The 24782-nt window shown below is 43.8% G+C and overlaps 2 protein-coding genes across 7 annotated transcripts in view; one reads left to right on the top strand and one right to left on the bottom strand.

Moving 5' to 3' along the window:
- Positions 1-24782, bottom strand: part of mboat4 (membrane bound O-acyltransferase domain containing 4) — a 76277-nt gene that overhangs the window by 30955 nt on the left and 20540 nt on the right. The window contains exon 1 of one of the 3 annotated variants that reach the window (XM_068030422.1): positions 12431-12498. The exons of 1 other annotated variant lie outside the window; for it this stretch is intronic. The gene's annotated coding sequence lies outside the window, so the exon portion shown is untranslated. Of the gene's footprint in view, positions 1-12430; positions 12499-24782 lie in introns of those variants that run through there. One more of the 3 variants, XM_068030421.1, reaches the window with a different exon arrangement.
- On the top strand, positions 9645-22284 carry LOC137369346 (claudin-23-like). 4 transcript variants are annotated; one of them, XR_010974932.1, is made up of 4 exons: positions 11870-11956; positions 12092-13101; positions 14209-14568; positions 20640-22284. XR_010974932.1 is itself a non-coding variant. In XM_068030426.1 (3 exons), exon 2 carries the CDS (start codon positions 12363-12365, stop codon positions 13059-13061), a length of 699 nt encoding a protein of 232 aa, XP_067886527.1. In that variant the 5' UTR covers positions 9645-9691; positions 12092-12362; the 3' UTR covers positions 13062-13101; positions 14209-15879. The 4 variants fall into 4 exon arrangements, 2 of the variants coding, with proteins under 2 accessions (XP_067886527.1, XP_067886525.1); XM_068030426.1 differs by lacking the exons at positions 11870-11956; positions 20640-22284 and adding an exon at positions 9645-9691 and having other exon boundaries at positions 14209-15879; XR_010974931.1 differs by lacking the exon at positions 20640-22284 and having other exon boundaries at positions 11869-11956; positions 12092-13292; positions 14209-15879.

Here is a 24782-nt window from a genome sequence, read left to right as displayed (position 1 = left end):
CAGCAGCTTTCATCAACTTCCACTTGCTCAGTTTGCAACTGGTCTGCGACCACTGCAAATGGATCCTTCAGGTCTGTGCGTGGTTCCCGGGAAGCAACCATGATGCTGAAATATTTCAGCAGTCCCAGGTGCCAGAGCTTTTCTGCTCCCCATCCCCCATGCCTTCAGGGATGGATACTAGGAGACAAGGGCTACTCACTGAGGACATGGCTACTGATGCCTGTAAGGAACCCACCTGCCACAGGACTACCCAAGCGACTATTGAGCAGGCCATTACTCTCCTGAAGATGAGATTCCAGTGCCAGGATCTATCCTGCAAGGTTCTTGCGATTCATGGTGGTCTGCTGTGCATTGCACAACCTGATGCTACAGAGGGGGGTTACGTTGTCCAATGAGGACATCATGGATCGTCATGCCACCTCTGATGATGAGGATGTGGAGGAGGACAATGCCCAGGCAGAGCTAGATGAAAGCCCCCAGGGACAGCAGGAAAGGCGCAATGAGATACGTGCAAGGGAGGCATGAGATACCCTTATACATTCATGTTTCTTATGAACGTTACTACCTTTGGTAGCCACTGCAATAAAGCCTTACCTCTATGCAGCCCTGTTGTTGCCTTCCTTCATTTCACCTTCCATGGCTGGGCACCCAGGTGCATATCGCACACTGGCAAGGTTGAAGAATTGAACACTCGTGGCTTGGTCCCTCATTTCCAGCCCCTTCACCGAGAAGGGGTTTAAATGACGTCCCAAAGGGCATTAATGAAAGGAGGAAGATGTTGTGACACAATAGTAATTCTTTATTCTGTGTGACACCAAATGCAACACTTTCCATGCAGACTCCATGTGAACCCAAAGTGCATCTAGGTGCTCTTCTTAAATCTTTTCTGGGTGCTTCTATGTGGTGCTCCTCCTGCTCAGTCAGCTGAGGTGGAGGCAGGCTGCTGACCTTGCTCCTTGTGGTTTGGGATTACCTTGGCAGTCTTCCTCTGGCTGCCTGAGACCTGGAGGGCCCCAGCATACTGAGGGCCGCCTGCACAGCTGCAGGACCCTCCTTTGTCATCGGGGATGATGGAGACGCTGGCATCAATGGCAGGGGAGCTTTGGAGCTACTGTCCACACCAGGAGTCCCCAGATGTGGCAGGCAGCTGCTCCTCACCCCTTATAAGACACACTTGTACCTCCCTGCTGACCTGAGAGGGATGTGAATCTGGTGAAGTAACTCCAGGTGCCTCGTCCCCCTCTTGCCTTGCTGCATGGAGCTCATGGACAACGTGATGCTTGCAGGTCTGCGTGCATCTCCGGCAGCCACTGATTGGTCTGCTGGATCTGGCTCGTCATCAGAGTCGCCAATCTCTCAATGAAGAAGCCAAACACACAATAGGCAGAAACAGTGCAGCACTCAAGACTTGGATGGACTCCTCCATTGTCCGCACTTGGGTATGCATTGCCCCTGCCATCTCTGCCAGATTCTGCCTATCATCTCGCTGCAGCATTTCCCATATTGCCAGCGACACCAGAGGCATGTCATCAGCCTGGGGCTCAGCATGGGCCAGGCCTCCCACAGTGGTCTGACTGTCACAGCCTCCGTCAGCTGCTCGGCATGTCTGTGATGTGCTCACCAGGTTTGTGCCCGAATCTAACAATAACCGGACACCCACTGACATGGGAGTATCTGCGCTGGTGGAGGGTGCGGGGGAATGACGTAAGGGTGCACCCTCTGAGGCTCCCTCCTCCTCCTCAGAGGTGGCTGGTTGTCTCGAGCTCTTTGTTCTTGACATTTGTCTTGACCTGCATGAAAGAACAGAGACATTGAAGGGTTAAGGGTTGCCCATCCTGACATTCCAACGACTCCTACTATGAAGCTCCATTTATGCTGTGATGAACACATGAGCAGCATGGCTCATTTTAGCAGATGCACCTTTGTGCCCCAGGAGATGCTCACTTACTCTCTTGGGTAGGCACCCGTCTCACCATCAGCTATGAAGCAGCCAACTTGCTGCCCTGCCAGTTCCATGGCCTCCTCCTCCAGGCTTAAGCCATGGAGATGAGCTACTCCATTGCGCATTATGTCAGGCTCTTTTTGATTGTGGGCTGTCTTCTCCTGCAGACACAATGATAAACAAAGTTAACCTCCCAGCAGGGACAAGCCCAAGACCTCTGATGGTGATAGTCCAGCGGTCCATGATGGGGGCACACATATGCCTCCTGCATGTGGCCTCTCTCAAGGGACCTTTTGGGGTTATACAATGACTAATGTCCACCTCTCACCGAGATGCAGCCAAGCCTCAGGCAACATGTCCTGCTGCCCTTTCTCAATGCACACCTAAGAAGATAAGAACTAGGAGCAGGAGCAGGCCATTTGGCCCCTCGAGCCTGTTCCGCCATTCAATAAGATCATGGCTGAACTGATTGTGGCCTGACCAATTTCCTGCCTGCCCCCCATAACCATTGACTCCCTTGTTGATCAAAAATCTGTCTAACTCAGCCTTAAATATATTCAATGACCTAGTCTCCACTGCTCTCTGGGGAAGAGAATTCCAAAGATTAATGACCCCGAGAAGAAATTTCTCCTCATCTCCTTCTTAAAAGGGGACCCCTTAATTTGAAACTGCCCCTAGTTCTAGGTTCCTCCATGAGGGAAAACAATCTCTCAGTATCTACTCTGTCAAGCCCTCTTAGAATCTTATATGTGTCAATAAAATCACCTTCATTCTTCTAAACTCCAAGGAATATAGCCCTATTCTTCTCAACCTTTCCTCATTAGACTACTCCTTCATCCCAGAAATCAGCCAAGTGAACCTTCTCTGAACTGCTTCCAAAGCAAGTATATCCCTCCCTAAGTAAGGAGACTAAAACACTACGCAATATTCTAGGTGTGGTCTCACTAATGCCCTGTACAGTTACAGTAAGACTTCTTTACTTTAATACTCCATCCTCCTTGCAATAAATGCCAACATTCCATTTGCCTTCCTAATTACTTGCTGTACCTGCATGCTAGCTTTTTTTGATCATGTACAAGGACACCCAGGTCCCTCTGTACCACAGCATTCTGCAGTCTCTATCCATGTAAATAATATTCTGCTTCTATATTCTTCCTGCCAAATTGGACAACCTTACATTTTCCCACATTATAATCCATCTGCTAAACTTTTGCTCACTCACTTAATGTTTCTATATTCCTTTGCAGACACTTTGTATTTTCCTCACAGCTTGCTTTCCTACCTATCTTTGTGTTGTCTGCAAATTTGGCTACAATACACTCAGTCCCTTCATCCAAGTCATTAATATAGATCATAAATAGTTGAGGCCCCAGCACTGATCTCTGTGGCACTCCACTAGTTACAGTTTTCCAACTGAAAATGTCCCATTTATCCCGACTCTCTGTTTCCTATTAGTTAGCCAATCCTCTATCCATGCTAATATATTACTCCCAACACCATGAGCTCTTATCTTGTGTAGTAACCTTTTATATGGCACCTTATTGAATGCCTTTTGGAAATCCAAATATATTACAAATACGGGTTCCCCTTTATCCACCCTGCTTGTTACATCCTCAAAGAACTCTGATGAATTAGTCAAACATGATGTCCCTTTCATAAAACCATGTTGACTCTGGCTGATTCCATTAATGATTTTCTAAATGTCCTGCTACTACTTCCTTAGTAATGGATTCTAGAATTTTCCCAATGATAGATGTTTGGCTATCTCACCTATTGTTTCCTGCTTTCTGTCACTTTCCTTTCTTGAATAGAGGTGTTACATTTGCAGTTTTCCAATCCGCTGGGACCTTTCCAGAATCTAGGGAATTTTGGAAGATTACAACCAATGTATCCATTATCTCTGCAGCCACTTCTTTTAAGACCCTAAGATGCAGGCCATCAGGTCCAGGGGACTTGTCAGCCTTCAGTCCCATTAGTTTTCCTAGTAACTTTTCTGTAGTGATAGTGATTGTTTTAACTTCCTTGCTCCCTTTTGCCTCTTGATTTTCTGCTATTCATGGTATGCTTTTTGTGTCTTCTACTGGTCCTAGCATAGTTAAGGTGAAGGCTGTCCCAATGGTACAGCTCCCTCTTTTGCCAGTACTGGTGCCAATGCCCTATGAATCGAAACCCATTTCTCCCACACCAATCCTTGAGCCATGCTTTCAACTCTCTGATCTTATTTACCCTATGCCAATTTGCTCGTGGCTCAGGTAGTAATCCAGAGATTATTACCTTTGTGGTTCTGGTTTTTAATTTAGGTCCTAGCTGCTCACACTCTCTCAGCATAACCTCTTCCTTAGTCTTACCTATGTAGTTGGCACCAACATGGACCATGACAACTGGATCCTTCTCCTCCCACTCCAAGTTCCTCTCTAGCCCTGAGCATATATCCCGAACTCTGGTACCGGGCAGGCAACCTATCCTTCAGGACTTACACTCTCGGCTGCAGAGAACAGTATTTATCCCCCTCATTATACTGTCCCCTACTACCACTACATTCCTTTTTACTCTTGCCACTTGAATGGCCTCCTGCACCACTGTGCTGTGGTCAGTTTACTCATCCTCCCTGCAGCCCCTGCTCTCATCCACACAAGCTGCAAGAACCTCTTACCTGTTGGACAAGTGCAAGGGCTGAGCCTATTCCATTGCTACCTTCTTGATCCCCATACCTGCCTCACTCGTAGTCACACCCTCTGTCCCCGAGGATGGACCAAATCTGAAATACCTAGTCTAAGAGGTGTGATGCCTGCTGGAACAAAGTGTCCAGGTAACTATCCCCCTCCCTGATGCATTGCAGTGTCCAAATCTCGTACCCAGCTCATCAAGCCCAAGCTGAAGTTCCTCGAGCTGCAGATACTTACTGCTGATGTGGTTGCTCTGGATCACACTGGTGTCCACCAGCTCCTGCAACACATCACCTACCCTGCCCGTGTTTTCATTAACTAATTAGGTTTCAAGTTTAGAAATATCACTGAATGATAATTTGTAGTTATATTAAGTAGTTTAATTAGTTAAGCTTACAAATTTAATACAATACTTACTTCTCCCCTGTACCAGTTTAAACTATTGCTCCAGTTCAGAAAAGAAAAAAAATAACCCTTAAAACTCGCCACCCAATCACTTACCTGCTTACCTAATTAATGCTTCAGAGCTCTCAGGTCTCACTGTCTCCAGTTCCCTCTTTCAGATCACTCCTTGTTCTGCAGAAGACCAGAACAGCACCTCCTCCCTCAGTGCATCAAATTCCCACACTTACCAAATTCCCGAGTTAAGCACACTGCCACGCAGCATTCAATCGAGCAGAACTTTGTGCTGCACATGACTGGGTGGTCACTCCCATTCCACCAAATGCTCCCTCTTGCTCTGCCGCATGCAATGCCCAAAAGGGCAAAAGTGTTTGGAGTTCTCTTCTTAGCAGCCCAGATCAAATCATTGACCAGCTTCCTGCACTGGATCCATGTCCTGGGAGTGATCCCATGTCTGCTAACCTCCTCCGCTATCTCCAGCCAGGCTTGCTTGGTCAGGCGGGCAAATCTCCTCCCCCTGTCCCTGGGGAAGAGGATCTCCCGCCTGTCCCTTGCAGCCTGGAGGAGAACCTGCAGGGAGGCATTGCTGAACCCTGGATCCACCCTGAGTCTTTCTTCAGCCATGGTCGCTGCAGGTTCACGTTTAGGCCCTTGCGTATTAGGAAGCTGAGGCAGCAGCAGGGTTCTTCAGAGTACTTAGGAGGGCACTCCTTCAAACCAGGCAGCAGTGAATGTAGGGCTGGCAGCCCTTTAAATATGGAACCAGCATATGCAGTTGAGTCAGATGATGTCGCCATCAGTGCCTCGTTTCCTGCCTCTGCTGTTTGATTGCAAAGTGCCACACCTCCCCTTTCCTAATTGGTCAGCAGGCCGCAGTTGTGTTTGGCCAGCCACATTTCTCTCCTGTGGTAATGGCACTCGCTTCTGGTGCTGCCACCGAGACCTGTGCCGTTTGCTTTAAATTCCCGCTGTGGTGTCCTGCAGTGACCTGTATTGGGGCCTCAGCTTTTCACTGTATTTATAAATCATTTCCACCAAGGAATAGAGAGCCATATATCCAAGTTTGATGCTGACACTAAGCAACGTGACATAGCAAATCAGGGTTGTCCAACATTTTTGCATGGGGCCACATTATAATTTTTGTCTTACATGGGGGGCCGGTGAGACAATTTCGGAAAGATAAAGGCATTAAAAATTTATCGTACTATTAATCTAATGTGCATTTTTGTGAAGAAGGTTTAAATGAGAAGATTAATTTATTGACTTACTTTCTCTTCACTATGTTGGATACTGATTTAGTGAGATACCTGCCATTTTTCTGCTTGCACAAGTAATCAATATTTGCCCGCACACTTGGAGCGATGAGGAGTATTCTGGATAGATGTCCATCTATCAGGAGTGATCATGATCACTCTCTCTCCCTCTCTCCCTGTGTTCCCTCTCTCTGTGTTGTTCCTCCCCCGTCACCCTCACTCTGTGCCCCCCATTCTCTCTCTGTCCCCCCTCCCCCTCTATCTCTGTCCCTCTCTCTCTTTTTCCTCCCTCCTCTCTCTTTGTCCTCCCTCTCCCTCCCTGTCCCGCCTCTCTCTCTCTCTCTGTTCCTCCTCTCTCTGCCCCCCCTCTCTCTCTGTCCCCCTCTCTCTCTCTATGCCCCTTCTTTCTCTTTGTCCCCCTTCTCTCTGTCTCTCTGTCTGTCCACCCCCCCACCCCCCACCCCCAACTCTTTCTCTCTCTCTGACAGTTGCAGGGAGTGTGAGTACTCAGTACAGCAGCTTTGTGGTTGGTCAGTTTTTTAAATCGCACTGAGTTTCATAGCTGACGGCTGCTGCATGAGAGCAGTAACAGCAGTTTCAGAACTTTGGATGGATTCGGGGTTTTCCAAAAAGTTGGAACCTGTTGGGAAAACCCTGAATCCGTCCAAAGTTGGGAAATCGTTGTTACCGCTCTCATGCAGCACCTGTCAACTGTGAAACTCAGCGCGAATTTTAAAAAAGCCAATCTGATAGAAGACAATGGGAAATTTCTCATCTCTGAAGTACATCCGCAGGCCGGATGGAAACCTTTGGTGGGCCTGATCCTGGCCCACAAGCTGTATGTTGGTCAACCCTGTAGTAAATAGTGTAGATGGAAGCAGAAAGTCGCAAAAGGATATTGTTAGATTAAATGTACCCTCTGCTGATGACATCCATCTCTATTGCACCACCACCTCTTTTGCTCTTTTGAGCTTTCCACTGCCTCTGATTTGTCACACTGCTTGTCTGATATCCAGTATAGGATGAACAGAAATTTCCTTCAACTAAGTACCGGGAAGACTGAAGCTGTATTTGATCCCTGACGCAAACTCTGTTCCCTAGCCATTGACTCCATCCCTGTCCCTGTCTGAGGCTGACCATTCGTAATCTTGATGTCCTATTTGACCCTGAGCTATGCTTCTGACCCATATCATGTCCATCACCAAGCCTGTCTACTCCCATCTCCATAACATTGCCCATCTCTGCCCCTGCCTTAGCTCATCTGCAGCTAAAACCTTCATCCATGCATTTGTTACCTTTAGATTCAACTATTCCAATGCTCTCCTGGCTGGCCTCCCATCTTCCACCCTCCATAAACTTGAGCTCATCCAAAATTCTACTGCCCTTACTCTAACTCACACCAAATCTTATTCACCCATTGCTCCTGTGCTCATTGACTCACAATGGCTTCCAGTCCAGTAATGTCTCAATTTTAAAATTCTCCACTTTGTTTTCAAATCCCTCCATGGCCTTGCTCCCTCCCACCTCTGTAACCTTTTCTAGTCCTAGAATTTTCTGAGATCACGGCGTTCTTCCAAATCTGCCTCTTGCACATCCCCGATTTTAATTGCTCCACCATTGGTGGCCATACAGCTGCTTAGGCCCTAAGCTCCTGAATTCCCTTACTAATTCCTTCTCCACCTCTCTCTTCTTCTTTAAGATGCTCCTTATAACCTTCCTCTTTGATAAAGCTTTTGGTCATCTGTCCTAATATCTCCTTATGTGGCTTGGTGTCAAATTTTGTTTGATAAGGCTCCTGTAATGTGCCTTGGGACATTTTATTATATTAAAGGTGTTATATAAATGCAAGTTGTTGTTATAAGTGAGTGAGTAAAACTGTTGCAGATGGAGTTCAATATGGGAAAGTGTGAGGTCATCTACTTTGGATCTAAAAAGATAGATCAGAGTATTTTCTAAATGGTGAAAAGCTAGGAATTATGTAGAAATAGAGAGACTTAGTGGTCCATGTGCAGAAATTAGCAAAACCAAGTGGGCACATACAAAAAAATCAAAAAGGCTCACTGAATGTTGGTGTCTATCTCAAGGGAGTTGGAATAGAAAGGGATACAGTTATGATACAGTTATATAAAACTTTTGGATAGACCCCATCTGGAGTGACGTGTTCGGGTCTGGCCTCTGTACCTCATGAAGAATATAGTGGCCTTGGAGGAAGGGGTGCAACACAAATTCACCAGAATGATACCAGGGCTAAATGGGTGAAATTATGAGGAGAGGACACTAGTGGTTTATAGGCCCCCTAACAGTAACCACAATGTAGAACGAAATATACAAGAAGAAATATTGCGTGCTTGTGATAAAGGGATGGCAATAATCATAGGTGATTTTAATCTACATATAAATTGGAAAAATCAGATTGGCAATAGTAGCCTGGATGAGGAGTTCATAGAATGCTTTTGAGATAGTTTAGTGTCATAGAGTTACAGCACAGAAACAGGCCCTTCCGCCCATCGTGTCAGTGCCGGCCATTGAACCTATCTATTCTAATCCCATTTTCCAGCACTTGGCCTGTAGCCTCGTATGCTATGACATTTCAAATGCTCATCGAAATACCTCTTAAATGTTGTGAGGGTTCCTGCCTCCACCACCTCTTCAGGCAGTGTGTTCCAGATTCCAACCACCCTCTGGGTGAAAAAATTTTTCCTCAAATCCCCTCTAAACCTTACCTTAAATCTATGCCCCCTGGTTTTTGACACCTCTGCTGAGGGAAAAAGTTTCTTCCTATCTAACCTATCTATGCCCCTCTTAATTTTGTATACCTCAGTCAGGTCCCCCCTCAGAAGCAGTGGCAGACATTTAAGGGGATATTTCAGAATACTCAGAATAAGAATATTCCTACTATAAAGAAAAACTCTAAGGGGAGGACCCACCATACGTGGTTAACTAAAGAGGTTAAGGAAAGTATCAAACTTAAGGAAAAAGCATATAATTGCACAAAGATGAGTGGTAGGTCAGGATTGGTCAGAATATAAAGAATAGCAGAAAATGACTAAAAGGTGAATCAGGAGAAATAAATTAGAGTATGAGAGGAAGCTAGCTAGAAATGTAAAAACAGATAGAAAGAGTTTCTACAGGTATTTAAAAAGGAAACGAGTAAGTAAAGTGAGTGTTGCTCCTCTAGAGAGTGAGAATGGGGAGTTAATAGTAGATAATAAGGAAATGGTGGATGAAATGAACAAATATTTTTCTTCTGTCTTCACTATAGAGGATACAAAAAACATTCCAGTAATAGCTGCAAATCAGGAGGTGGAAGGAAGAGAGGAACTTGGTGAAATTACAATCAGCAGGGAAGCTGTACTGAGCAAACTGATGGAGCTGCAGGCTGACAAGTCCCTGGGTCCTGATGACTTCATCCTAGGGTCTTAAAAGAGGTGGCTAATGAGGTGTTAATTTTTCTAAATTCGCTAGACTCTGGAAAAGTTCCATCAGACTTGAAAGTAGCAAATATAACCCCTCTATTCAAGAAGGGGTGAGGCAGATAACAGGTCAGTTAGCTTCATGTTTGTCATGGGAAGGTGTTAGAATCGATCATTAAGGAGGTTATAGCTGGGCACTTAGAAAAACTCAAGGTAAGCGGGAATAGTCAGCATAGTTTTGTGAAAGGGAAATCATGTTTAACCAATTTGTTGGAGTTCTTTGAAGGAGTAACATGCGCTATGGATAAAGGGGAGTCCATTGACGTACTGTACTCGGATTTCCAGAAGGCATTTGACAAGATGCCACATAAAAAGTTATTGTGCAAAGTAGGAGCTCATGGTGTAGGGGGTAACATATTAGCATGGATAGAAGATTGGCTGGCTGGCAGAAAACAGAGAGTATGCATAAATGAGTCCTGTTCTGATTGGTAGGATGTGACGAATGGAGTCCTGCAGGGGTCTGTGCTGGGGCCTCAACTTTTTTACAATTTATATCAATGACTTAGATAAGGGGAGTGATAGCATGGTAGCTAAATTTGCAGATGACACAAAGATAGGTAAGGAAATTATGGTGTGAAGAGGACAGAAGGAGGTTGCAGACCGATATAGATAGGTGAGTGAGTGGACAAAAATCTGGCAGATGGAGTATAATGTGGGAAAATGTGAAGTTATTCACCTTGGCAGGAAGAATAAAAAAGCAGAGTATTATTTAAATGCAGAACAATTGCAGAATTCCGAAGTGCAGAGGGATCTGGGTTAAAGGCCTGCTCGGGTCTGCATATGAGACCCAACCCGAGCCCGAGCCCGAGCCCGACCCGGCCCTAGTCCTTCAATTTTTTCCTGCGCCCGTCCTGACCATCAGTTAACTTACCTTCTGTTTTTCACTTTGTTCTTTATCTGCACAAGCTTAAAATAACTATAACAAAACTACTTTTAAAGTCTTAAAAGTAAATTAACATTAGAGTCACTTACCTGAGGTTGTGAGAGAGTGTGTACGATCTGGCCCGATCCGAGCCCGAATGCCGGACCCGGAAGTGCGACCCATCCCAATCCGAACCCGACACGTGGTCGGGTCCCGTCAGGTTCGGGTCAGGTAGCAGGCCTTTAATCTAGGTGTTCTAGTGCCTGAGTCACAATAAGTTAGTCTGCAGGTACAGCAAGTAATAAAGAAGGCTAATGGAATGCTACCCTTACGAGAAGAATTGAAAATAAAAGTAAGGATGTTATGCTTCAGTTATACAGGGCATTGGTGAGACCACATCTCGAATACTGTGTGTTGTTTTGGTCTCCTTATTTAAGGAAGAATGTGAATTCATTGGAGGCGGTTATGAGGAGATTTACTAGATTGATACCTGGAATGAGCGGGTGGTCTTATGAGAAAAGGCTGAACAGTTGAAGTTTATAAGATCCTGAACAGTCTTGACAAGGTGGATGTGGAAAGGATGTTTCCTCTTGTGGGTGAGTCCAGACGTAGCGGGTACTGTTTTAAAATTAAGGGTCGCCCTTTTAGGACAGAGATGAAGAGAATTTTTTCCCTCAGAGGGTTGTGCGACTTTGGAACTCTCTGCCTCAGAAGATGGTGGAGGGAGGTCATTGAATATTTTCAAGGTGGAGGTAGATAGATTCTTGTTAGGTAGGGGAGTCAAAGGTTATTGGGATAGATGGGAGTGTGGAATTCAAGACACAAACAGATCAGCCATGATCTTATTGAATGTGGAGGAGGCTCCAGGGGCCAAATGGCCTACTTCTGCTCCTAATTCGTATGTTCTGTACAAACAGTGGCAATTTAGGAACAAAAACAGAAACTGCTGGAAATGCTCAGAAGTCAGGACGCACCTGCTGAGAAACAGAGTTAACCTTTCAGATTGATGACCTTTTGTCAGAACTGGAAGTAGTTAAGAGGTGTAACAGTTTTTAAGCAATAACAGAGGTAGGGAATGTTAATTACTCCTGCCTTCCACCCTATCACAGACCTCTTTTGTCTTCTCCTTTTTCCCTTTCCAGCATTTTCTGTTTTTATTGGTAGATGATTGCTATTTTTGCAGAAGCAAGGTTGTTGTGCGTTTCTGCAATGTTCACAGCACAGTATCGGCTAAACCGGTCGGTGCATTTCTCATTCCTCTGTGAATACCAGCAGAACACGAAAACCTGCCTGGTATGCAGTATGCAAGCCTGTCTATCGAAACCCAAACAGAAACTCCTCTTAGGGGGGACGCTGAGGTAATCGCAGAACACTTTGATTTGCTCTCTTTCCCGCGGCCCCCCCTCCCATCCCAAGAATAAACATTACAGTTAGCACCATATAAATTTGCCTTCATCTACGTTTTAACAAAATCTATGTTTTTGTTTTGATAGGGATGGTGCCTCAAAGAAGTGGGGTTGTCATGCACCTGAGTGTTGGGGCGGAGCTGCAGCAGCTAAACTAATTGTAAAGGGTAGAATGAGCTCAGCATGCTGTGTTTTCACGTTGAGTGGCAGAGTAAAACCTGTCTTTCTGGTTCCTGTGTAATCCAAGAGTCTGACTCGCCCTGCACTACTCCAATAGTTGCGGTTTTACACATCAACTCCTATCCTGGCTGTTGGACTGAAGCATTCAGTTTTCCATTGGTGTTGGGTTTAACTCAACATGCGGACCCCAGTGGTGATGATCTTGGGGTTGGTCTGTGCCCCCTCGGGCTATGTGTTGATTCTCACCTGCATTGCGGCTCCGGCCTGGAGAGACGTATCCAGTATTCCCAACGGGGCTCTGGATGAGATCCACCACCAGGGTCTGTGGGAGATCTGCAAGGACGAGCAGTCTGTGCGGGAGCTGACCTGCGGATTGAGCGATGATGCCTACTTTGACTATCAAGTGATCAGCATAGCCCGCGGTCTGATGATCGCTTCCATGGTGGTGTCTGCTGCTGGCATCCTGGTGGCAACTTTTGGAGTTCGCTGCTGGACGGACATCCCCAGCTACCCGATAACTGGAGTAGGAGGAATCATTCTTGTGATCGGAGGGACCTTGACTCTGATCCCGGTGTCCTGGTACACGGATCGACTCAAAGTGATCCCCAACACAGCGGCTGGCACCGAGCTGGCAGTTGGATACGCCGTCGTTCTTGGTTTCGTTGGTGGTAGCCTAATAGTCATAGCTGGGATTAATCTGATGTTCAGTTTCGGCAAGTTGGTGAAAAGGAAGAGTCCAGCGGAGAAGAACTATCACCCGAAGAGCTCAACCTATCCTGGGAGCAGATATCCCACTGGGATTTCTAACCCAGTCACAGTAATAGATTTACCACAGTCCATTCACTCTGCTCCAGCTCCCTGGGATGACGATTTGTAGGCAGACCAGACGCATTTCGGATGATAGGTGGTGGTTATCGGTATGGATTTAACAACTTGGAATTTGAATGCACAACATAGAAACAGGCCCTTCGCACCGACTGGTCCAAGCTCCAGAGGGGGCTCTTCATCTGTCATTGTCAGAATATCCTCCAATTCCTTTCTTCCTGTTGTCTGTCTAGCTTTCCCTTAAATGCACTGATGCTACTCACTTCAAGTACTCCATGTGGAAGTAAGTTTCCCATTCTAACCACTGTCAGGATAAAGAAATTCCTTCGGAATCCCCTATTGGATTTGTTAGTGACTACGTCATATTTACGGTGGCTAGTTTTGGACTCTTCCACAAGTGGAAATATTTTCTCTACATCTATCCTATCAAACCCTTTCATAATCTTAAAGATTCTATCAAGTCATCTTTCAGTCTTCTTATTTCTGGAGAAAAGTGTCCCAGCCTGCTCAGTCTTTTCTGATAGGTTCAAGCTCTTAGTTCTGGTATCCTTATGAATCTTTTTTACACCCTTTCCAGTGCCTCTATGTACATTTTATAATATGGCAACCAGAACACTGCACAGTACTCTATTTTCAAAGTAAATTGCCAATTACACACCCATTCTGCAAGCTTATTAAAGTCTGACTGCAATTTGTCACAGTCCTTCTCAGTAGTGACTATATCCCCCAATTAATTGACATCCCAAAATTTTGAAATTGTACTTCTGATTCCTGAGTCCACATCATTTGCATAATTGGTGAATCCCAATGATACCGGCACCAATCTCTGTGGAACACGACTTCACACCTTTTGCCATTCTGAGTAACAGTCCTTAAGACCAACTCTGTTTTCCATTCTGCTACTTGTGCCCCGACTCCACAGGCTCTGATCTTATGCATGAATCTACTATGTATTATCAAAGTACTTTTGAAAATCCAAATAAATTACACCTTCTACATTGCCCATGTCTATTCTTTCTGCTACTTCTTCTAAATATTCAATAAGGTTGTTTTAAGTGTGCAGTCTGCGCTATTATATTTTCAGATTTTAGATGTTTTTCTAACAATATAACTTGAAGTAACTCAGTTCTGATTATTATTAGGATTTGTTTCTGTGACTCAGTACCTGAAAATAATTGTGTGCCTGTTTTTATGTCAAGGCTTCTTTGGCAGCACTTCTCAAACCTGGTACCTCCACCACATAGAAGAACAAGGGCAGCAATTACATGGGAACACCATCACCTCCCAAGTTCCCCTCCAAGTTACACACCAATCCTGATATGGACAGATATCACTGTTTCTTCATTGTTGCTGGGTCAGAATACTGGAACTCCCTACATAGCAGCACTCTGGGAGTGCCTTCACCACAAGAATTGCAGTGGTTAAAGAAGGCTAACCACGACCTTCTCCAGGCATACTGTGGATGGATCATGTCAACTTTGCCAGTGATGCCCACAAATGAAAATTAATTCTAAAAAAATTCCATTCATTGGTGAAGAACTCAATGGAAGCAGCAATGAGTAAGTTCAGGGAGGAAGCAATCATAAGCCAGAATTTTTTTTTTTAAAAAGCTTTGTGATTTCCACAAGTTAATGAGCAATAAACTTTAGGAAGCTGGCAATGGACAAGTACTGATAAATGGAAGATGACAATGAAATAATCTTTTATGAACACAAGTCAGAAGTTTGCATGAGAAAATAATAGGAATAATTAAAAAGATTTTCTGAAATCTGGAGATGACAAGATTAAAATTAAAAGTTACCTAGTGTAATTGTAAAATTGCTCTGTGGCTAGTAATCATTCAATCTGTTGTGCAGGCTAGATGTGGTGTAATTTGAGATATGATCTCATAAGTGAATCCATAATGAAATGTTGATACTATCTTCAGTTGTTCAGGCAAGCAAGATTCAATATATGCCAATGCCTTTTATAAATAAAATATCTTAACTAAAGAGACACTGGGTTACCCCAGCACCAAAGTGGCCCCCTGTGAAGGGACACCACTATTAAAGAATAAACCATAATTCAACAAAGCAAAGTTATAATGTTAAATATTATTTCCAGTGTTCAGTATACAGTCCAGGCTCTGTGGTGCCCATGGGTTACGGAAGGAATGTGTGTTTATGTGATGATGAGTTTAAGGGATCTTGTCATGACCCGATGCTCCCTGCAGGGATTGGAGGTCACTGAATTGGAGTTACCATGTTGTAGCCAAACCCTCAAACCACACTCCCACTGACCAGAATGTCCTATTGAGAGCACAGAATCATCCCCTTTAATATACTTCTTACACCAGTGACTTTACAAAATAACAGCTTTCAGTCAACATGTTCACAGTACCATCGACTGGGGCCGAAAGCATAGCCTCCCAGTAAATCAAATGTGGAGTAACAACAAAAGAAGGTAACTCAACTTCCCAAGTGTGAAGGTGAACATACAATTTGCACTCAACTACCTTATGGAACAGACCTGGAATAGAGATGGTGTTAGCAAAGAGAAAGGGGGGTTTGGGTACATTTTTGGCAAAGCAAGGATTTGAGGGATAAAGAAATATATAGAACGACAGTGATTTTCAACTCAGTTATGAGTGTGATGGATTCAATGTTTTTTCCGTCTTGTACATTTTTCTGCATGGCTATTATATTTTCATGTTAGGTTGACAATAAAGAACAAGGGTAAGAGAGTTCTACTGCACCCTTGCCAGCACCCATAAGTAGCTAAGTGCACAGACAGTAGGGGATATATATAACAACTCCACAGTTGCAATGAATGTTAATCAATACAATAATGCAATGATATAATCTGCTGGTTTAGGAGAATTTGTACCATCAGCGTTTTGTTGTAGTTTTCTTTATCTGTATAATTACCTTAAATAAATTAATTATTCATTTTAGTATGACTGTGATATTTAACATCCAGGTGGTGTACAATGTAGAATATGATGGTCAAAGAGTAATTGTTCATCCTATTACACCCCATCCCATTTGTGCAACACACAGTGCAGCTTTCAGTTCAAGGGAGACACTGCCACCTCCTGGAAATGCCTTTTTGTGTTGAACAGAAGCCAAAAGTGGTAAGGGAATAAAGCCCCCCCATTCTAACAGTGGGCTTTGCTACTCAGCTCAGAGAACCGAGGGTCACTGTCTAATTCAATTGGAGTGTGTAGCAGGAAGGGGGCTAGGACCAGAGGCTCTATCAATACAGTGATAAGGTTTCTAGTGTGAGCGAGATAGGATGGTTTCAATTTTGCCAAGGTTGAGCTAGAGGCAGTCACAGCTTATTCCCAACTTGATGGCAGATATCCAATAGGACAGTACAGTACCAAGAACAGAGTGAAAGACAAAAGGATTGGTATTACATACATAAGGAAGCTGATAATATACATGAGGTTAAGCATAGAATCTCAGGTTAATGTAGAACCATTATTCCTATGTGGGGAAGATAGATTGGCCTTTGCCTTTTTGCTGGATCACTTATAAATGTGCACAATCAGGTACAGCTTAATAAAGGTCATTAAGTGAATTTTGGTGAGAACTAGGCAGCACCATTGGCAGCTGTAGGGCATGTAACAGATTACTCTATCCATGCCTCTTACCCAATATTATTTTAAGCAAAGGAACATTTGGATAGTAGGAGGTTCAAAAACATTAATTTCCTCCTACCACCACGTTATGAAAGCCAAGGTGGGAAGCAAAACAAATAGCTTTATGATTGGCAAATCACCACCCATCTGAATGCAATAGCCCAGCTGCTATAGGTGAATTTTATTTGCCTCCGCCCCACCCTTCTATTTCTGATGTAGGTTTGAATATTATTTCACAAGGCAGAGGTTTAGCAGAGACATAAACTGGTCATCTCAGTCTTCATCTCTGGGAATAGACTGTCCACTAATATTCATTATAACTCCACTGACTCACACCCTGCTTCCTTTAAATTCCATTCCTCTAGTTTCTTCATCTCCGACGCATTTATTCTGATGATGCAACAGTGATTCTGATATGTCTTCCTTTTTCCTCAACTAAGGATTCCTCCCCACTGTGGTTGACAGGGTCCTCAACCTTGCCTGACCCATTTCCTGCACTTCTACCCTGACCCCTTCTCCTCCCTCCCAGAACCGCGACAGAGTTCCCCTTATCCTCACTTTCCACCCCACCAGCCTACACATCCAAAGGGTCATCTTCTGCCACCTCCAGCGTGATGCCACCACCAAACACATCTTCCCCTCCTCCCCTGTCAGCATTCCGAAGGGATCGTTCCCTGTGCAGCAACCTAGCCCACTCCTCCATTACTCTGACACCTTGTCCCCTTCCCTCGGCACCTTCCCATGCCATTACAAGAGGTGTAATAGCTGCCATTTTACCTCCTCTGACCTCACCATCCAAGGCCCCAAACACACCTTTCATGTGAATCAGCGATTTACTTGTACTTCTTTCAAATTAGTATATTGTATTTGTCGCTCATAATGCAGTCATCTCCATATTGGCGAGACCAAACGCAGATTGGATGACCACTTTGCGGAACACCTCTGCTCAGTCTGAAAGCATGACCCCGAGCTTCAGGTTGCTTGCCATTTCAACACACCTACCTGCCTCCATGCCCACATTTCTGTCCTGGGATTGCTGCAGTGTTCCAGTGAGCATCAACACAAGCTCGAGGAACAACACCTCATTTTCCAATTAAGCACTCTAAAGTCTTCCAGACTGAACATTGAATTCAATAATTTCAGAGCATGACTAGCCCTTTTTTTATTATTTTATTTTATTTTATCTTTTTTTTTTGCCATGTACCTGCCTTAAGCTTGTTATTTCATGTTTGTGCTTTTGGACAGAGCTGTTCATTATTCTTAAATTAACACTCTCTCTGCACTAATGCTTTGTCTTTCATCACACCATTAGCACACTCTCTTTGCCTTTGCCCCATGACCTCCTTGTCACTTTATCTCTCCTGCTCTCTGCCCTATCACATACCTTCCCTTTTGTTCTCTTTCCCCCCATCCCTGCTTCACCTTCTTAAAACCTATTACATTTCTAACCTTTGCCAGTTCTGATGAAAGATCACACACCTGAAACGTTAACTCTGCTTCTGTCTCCACAGATGCTGCCAGACCTGCTGAGTATTTCCAGCAATTTCTGTTTTTATTTCAGATTTCCAGCATCCACAGAATTTTGCTTTTATAAACTGGTCTTGCCAGTTTGCTCTCTCTCATCTTAAAACCAGACGCAGTCCCACAACAAAAGTGAAACATCCATATGCTGGGAAGACAGCAGATGTCCAAAACTATTTTTAGATTTAGAACTTCTTTCAAAGAACAAAGAACAAAGAACAGTACAGCACATGAACAGGCCATTCGGCCCTCCAAGCCTGCGCCGATCTTGATGCTTGCCTAAACTAAAACCTTCTGCACTTCCGGGGCCCATATCCCTCTATTCCCTTCATATTCATGTATTTGTCAAGATGTCTCTTAAACGTCGCTACCATATCTGCTTCCACCACCTCCCCTGGCAGCAAGTTCCAGGTAGTCACCACCCTCTGTGTAAAAAACTTGCCTCGCACATCCCCTCTAAACTTTGCCCCTCGCACCTTAAATCTATGTCCCCTCGTAACTGACTCTTCCACCCTGGGAAAAAGCTTCTGACTATCCACTCTGTCCATGCCGCTCATAACTTTGTAAACCTCTATCATGTCGCCCCTCCACCTCCGTCGTTCCAGTGAAAACAATCCGAGTTTTTCCAACCTCTCCTCATAGCTAATGCCCTCCAGACCAGGCAACATCCTGGTAAACCTCCTCTGTACCCTCTCCAAAGCCTCCATGTCCTTCTGGTAGTGTGGCGACCAGAATCGCATGCAATAATCTAAGTGTGGCCTAACTAAGGTTCTGTACAGCTGCAACATGACTTGCCAATTTTTATACCCTATGCCCCGACCGATGAAGGCAAGCGTGCCGTATGCCTTCTTGACTACCTTATCCACCTGCGCTGCCACTTTCAGTGACCTGTGGACCTGTACGCACAGATCTCTCTGTCTGTCAATACTCCTAAGGGTTCTGCCATTTACTGCATACCTCCCACCTGCATTAGACCTTCCAAAATGCATGATCTCACATTTGTCCGGATTAAACTCCGCCCAAGTCTCCAACCGATCTATATCCCGCTGTATCCTCTGACAATCCTCATCATTATCCGCAACTCCACCAACCTTTGTGTTGTCCGCAAACTTACTAATCAGACCAGATACATTTTCCTCCAAATCATTTATATATACTACAAACAGCAAAGGTCTCAGCACTGATCCCGACAGAACAGGGATTCCCTTTAGATCACAGGAGACATGACTGTGCACATAGTTTAAAATTGTTGTGAGCAAACAGTAGATGCACAAACTAATGGAAGACTTAAGAGACATTTTCAGCAACAGGGAATCTAACACGCAAGTTATCAGTCTCCCATGATCCAAGCTACATTGCTCCAAAAGATAAAAAGCACAAACTATTGATTACCAATAAAGATCTCTCCCTCAGCTAATATTTTGATCCATTTTCAGTTATGTCTCCAAATTGCAATCAGTGAATCTCTACAACTAAAGATTTCTTTCCAACTGGTTTTTAGGCCACTCGCAAGTCCATGCTGATGTTTTCCCTCTTTTAGTTTCCAAGGTAAAATGCTGTTTTTTTCAGGGTAGACACCTGTGTAGGCAGAGCTCCAATAGCAAGGGAAAATCCTCTAAAATAAGTTGGAAACTTGGGAAAGGATTTGCAAAATGATTTTCTTTCTGCAGCTATTCATTATGTTTCACTGCCAGTGCCTGTTAAATAAAAATGGCAACAGCATTCAGAGTCTGGGGAAGTGATGGTCTGTGGAATTGTGAAAGTGAAACTCAACCCCACTATGTTGAAAGGTTGAAAAAGCCACATTCTCATTTATTTGCTTTGATGGGAAAACAGAAGCCACACTCAGAACAATATGAAAGAAGCTCAAGAAGCCCAAGATAAGTGCCCTAACCTCCACCTAGGCTTTGAGACCAGTGAATGTGGCATGAACTTTTTACCCACGCCCACTCCCCTCCCTTGCAGTAAACAGTCCTCGACCACTCATTCACCCATTGCACATTTGCCCAATGGGTCTCATCATGCATTGACATTCATCATGAAACAAGTGAAATGTTGATTTGGCACTTGGGCCGCACTAATGGGCAAGGCATGGCAGTGCTGCTAATCAGTAAATTGTGCGGCATTCTTTAAAAGAAAACTAACCATTTTGTCAAACACCCATGTGCATACCCTTAGTGAACATATACTTCCTACCACTTCTATGTGGTGCATCCATCTGGTTTCAGCAGAAGTAGAGGCAAACAGCTCAGATCCCTGCCATCCAAATAAATTACACCTTCTGCATTGCCCTTGTCTATTCTTTCTGCTACTTCTTCAAACTATTCAATAAGGTTGTTTTAAGTGTGCAGTCTGCGCTATTATATTTTCAGATTTTAGATGTTTTTCTGACAATATAACTTGAAGTAACTCAGTTCTGATTATTATTAGGATTTGTTCCTGTGTCTTAGTACCTGAAAATAATTGTGTGCCTGTTTTTATGTTAAGGCTTCTTTGGCAGCACTTCTGAAACCTGGTACCTACACCACATAGAAGAACAAGGGCAGCAATTGCATGGGAACACCATCACCTCCCAAGTTCCCCTCCAAGTTACACACCAATCCTGATATGGACAGATATCACTGTTTCTTCATTGTTGCTGGGTCAGAATACTGGAACTCCCTACATAGCAGCACTCTGGGAGTGCCTTCACCACAAGAATTGCAGTGGTTAAAGAAGGCTAACCACGACCTTCTCCAGGCATACTGTGGATGGATCATGTCAACTTTGCCAGTGATGCCCACAAATGAAAATTAATTTTTTAAAAATTCCATTCATTGGTGAAGAACTCAATGGAAGCAGCAATGAGTAAGTTCAGGGAGGAAGCAATCATAAGCCAGAATTTTTTTTTTAAAAAAAGCTTTGTGATTTCCACAAGTTAATGAGCAATAAACTTTAGGAAGCTGGCAATGGACAAGTACTGATAAATGGAAGATGACAATGTAATAATCTTTTATGAACAAAAGTGAGAAGTTTGCATGAGAATATAATAGGAAGGATTAAAAAGATTTTCTGAAATCTGGAGATGACAAGATTAAAATTAAAAGTTACCTAGTGTAATTGTAAAATTGCTCTGTGGCTAGTAATCATTCAATCTGTTGTGCAAGCTAGATGTGGTGGAATTTGAGATATGATTTCATAAGTGAATCCATAATGAAATGTTGATACTATCTTCAGTTGTTCAGGCAAGCAAGATTCAATATATGCCAATGCCTTTTATAAATAAAATATCTTAAGTAAAGAGACACTGGGTTACCCCAGCACCAAAGTGGCCCCCGGTGAAGGGACACCACTATTAAAGAATAAACCATAATTCAACAAAGGAAAGTTATAATGTTAAATATTATTTCCAGTGTTCAGTATACAGTCCAGTCTCTGTGGTGCCCATGGGTTACGGAAGGAATGTGTGTATATGTGATGATGAGTTTAAGGGATCTTGTCATGACCCGATGCTCCCTGCAGGGATTGGAGGTCACTGAATTGGAGTTACCATGTTGTAGCCAAACCCTCAAACCACACTCCCACTGACCAGAATGTCCTATTGAGAGCACAGAATCATCCCCTTTAATATACTTCTTACACCAGTGACTTTACAAAATAACAGCTTTCAGGCAACATGTTCACAGTGCCATCGACTGTGGCCGAAAGCATAGCCTCCCAGTAAATCAAATGTGGAATAACAACAAAAGAAGGTAACTCAACTTCCCAATTGTGAAGGTGAACATACAATTTGCACTTAACTACTTTATGGAACAGACCTGGAATAGAGATGGTTTCAGCAAAGAGAAAGGGGGGTTTGGGTACATTTTTGGCAAAGCAAGGCTTTGAGGGATAAAGAAATATATAGAACGACAGTGATTTTCAACTCAGTTATGAGTGTGATGGATTCAATGTTTTTTCAGTCTTGTACATTTTTCTGCATGGCTATTATATTTTTCATGTTAGATTGACAATAAAGAACAAGGGTAGGAGACTTCTACTGCACCCTTGCCAGCACCCATAAGTAGCTAAGTGCACAGACAGTAGGGGATATATATAACAACTCCACAGTTGCAATGAATGTTAATCAATACAATAATGCAATGATATAATCTGCTGATTTAGGAGAATTTGTACCATCAGCGTTTTGTTGTAGTTTTCTTTATCTGTATAATTACCTTAAATAAATTAATTATTCATTTTAGTATGACTGTGATATTTAACATCCAGGTGGTGTACAATGTAGAATATGATGGTCAAAGAGTAATTGTTCATCCTATTACACCCCATCCCATTTGTGCAACACACAGTGCAGCTTTCAGTTCAAGGGAGACACTGCCACCTCCTGGAAATGCCTTTTTGTGTTGAACAGAAGCCAAAAGTGGTAAGGGAATAAAGCCCCCCCATTCTAACAGTGGGCTTTGCTACTCAGCTCAGAGAACCGAGGGTCACTGACTAATTCAATTGGAGTGTGTAGCAGGAAGGGGGCTAGGACCAGAGGCTCTATCAATACAGTGATAAGGTTTCTAGTGTGAGCTAGATAGGATGGTTTCAATTTTGCCAAGGTAGAGCTAGAGGCAGTCAAAGCTTATTCCCAACTTGATGGCAGATACCCAATAGGACAGTACAGTACCAAGAACAGAGTGAAAGACAAAAAGATTGGTGTTACATACATAAGGAAGCTGATAATATACATGAGGTTAAGCATAGAATCTCAGGTTAATGTAGAACCATTATTCCTATGTGGGGAAGATAGTTTGGCCTTTGCCTTTTTGCTGGATCACTTATAAATGTGCACAATCAGGTACAGCTTAATAAAGGTCATTAAGTGAATTTTGGTGAGAACTAGGCAGCACCATTGGCAGCTGTAGGGCATGTAACAGATTTCTCTATCCATGCCTCTTACCCAATATTATTTTAAGCAAAGGAACATTTGGATAGTAGGAGGTTCAAAAACATTAATTTCCTCCTACCACCACGTTATGAAAGCCAAGGTGGGAAGCAAAACAAATAGACTTATGATTGGCAAATCACCACCCATCTGAATGCAATAGCCCAGCTGCTGTAGGTGAATTTTATTTGCCTCCACCCCACCCTTCTTTTTCTGATGTAGGTTTGAATATTATTTCACAAGGCAGAGGTTTAGCAGAGACATAAACTGGTCATCTCAGTCTTCATCTCTGGGGATAGACTGTCCACTAATATTTATTATAACTCCACTGACTCACACCCTGCTTCCTTTAAATTCCATTCCTCTAGTTTCTTCATCTCCGACGCATTTATTCTGATGATGCAACAGTGATTCTGATATGTCTTCCTTTTTCCTCAACTAAGGATTCCTCCCCACTGTGGTTGACAGGGTCCTCAACCTTGCCTGACCCATTTCCTGCACTTCTACCCTGACCCCTTCTCCTCCCTCCCAGAACCGCGACAGAGTTCCCCTTATCCTCACTTTCCACCCCACCAGCCTACACATCCAAAGGGTCATCTTCTGCCACCTCCAGCGTGATGCCACCACCAAACACATCTTCCCCTCCTCCCCTGTCAGCATTCCCTGCGCAGCAACCTAGCCCACTCCTCCATTACTCTGACACCTTGTCCCCCTCCCTCGGCACCTTCCCATGCCATTACAAGAGGTGTAATACCTGCCCTTTTACCTCCTCTGTCCTCACCATCCAAGGCCCCAAACCCTCCTTTCAGGTGAATCAGCAATTTACTTGTACTTCTTTCAAATTAGTATATTGTATTTGTCGCTCATAATGCAGTCATCTCCATATTGGCGAGACCAAACGCAGATTGGGTGACCACTTGGCGGAACACCTCTGCTCAGTCTGAAAGCATAACCCCGAGCTTCAGGTTGCTTGCCATTTCAACACACCTACCTGCCTTCATGCCCACATTTCTGTCCTGTGATTGCTGCAGTGTTCCAGTGAGCATCCACACAAGCTCGAGGAACAACACCTCATTTTCCAATTAAGCACTCTACAGTCTTCCAGACTGAACATTGAATTCAATAATTTCAGAGCATGACTAGCCCTTTTTTTATTATTTTATTTTATTTTATCTTTTTTTTTTGCCATGTGCCTGCCTTAAGCTTGTTATTTCATGTTTGTGCTTTTGGACAGAGCTGTTCATTATTCTTAAATTAACACTCTCTCTACACTAATGCTTTGTCTTTCATCACACCATTAGCACACTCTCTTTGCCTTTGCCCCATGACCTCCTTGTCACTTTATCTCTCCTGCTCTCTGCCCTATCACATACCTTCCCTTTTGTTCTCCTTCCCCCCATCCCTGCTTCACCTTCTTAAAACCTATTACATTTCTAACCTTTGCCAGTTCTGATGAAAGATCACACACCTGAAACGTTAACTCTGCTTCTGTCTCCACAGATGCTGCCAGAACTGCTGAGTATTTCCAGCAATTTCTGTTTTTATTTCAGATTTCCAGCATCCACAGTATTTTGCTTTTATAAACTGGTCTTGCCAGTTTGCTCTCTCTCATCTTCAAACCAGACGCAGTCCCACAACAAATGTGAAACATCTATATGCTGGGAAGACAGCAGATGTCTAAAACTATTTTTAAATTTAGAACTTCTTTCGCTTAAGATCAC

Source organism: Heterodontus francisci, chromosome 4, assembly GCF_036365525.1.
Source record: "Heterodontus francisci isolate sHetFra1 chromosome 4, sHetFra1.hap1, whole genome shotgun sequence".
NCBI classification, from domain to species: Eukaryota; Metazoa; Chordata; class Chondrichthyes; order Heterodontiformes; family Heterodontidae; genus Heterodontus; species Heterodontus francisci.
Note: the sequence above shows the minus strand (reverse complement) of the source record. Positions and strands in the feature narration are given on the sequence as shown.

What these genes read in the sequence shown, in the direction of transcription:
- LOC137369346 (XM_068030426.1), top strand. Translation starts at nt 12,363, where the DNA reads ATGCGGACCCCAGTGGTGATGATCTTGGGGTTGGTCTGTGCCCCCTCG.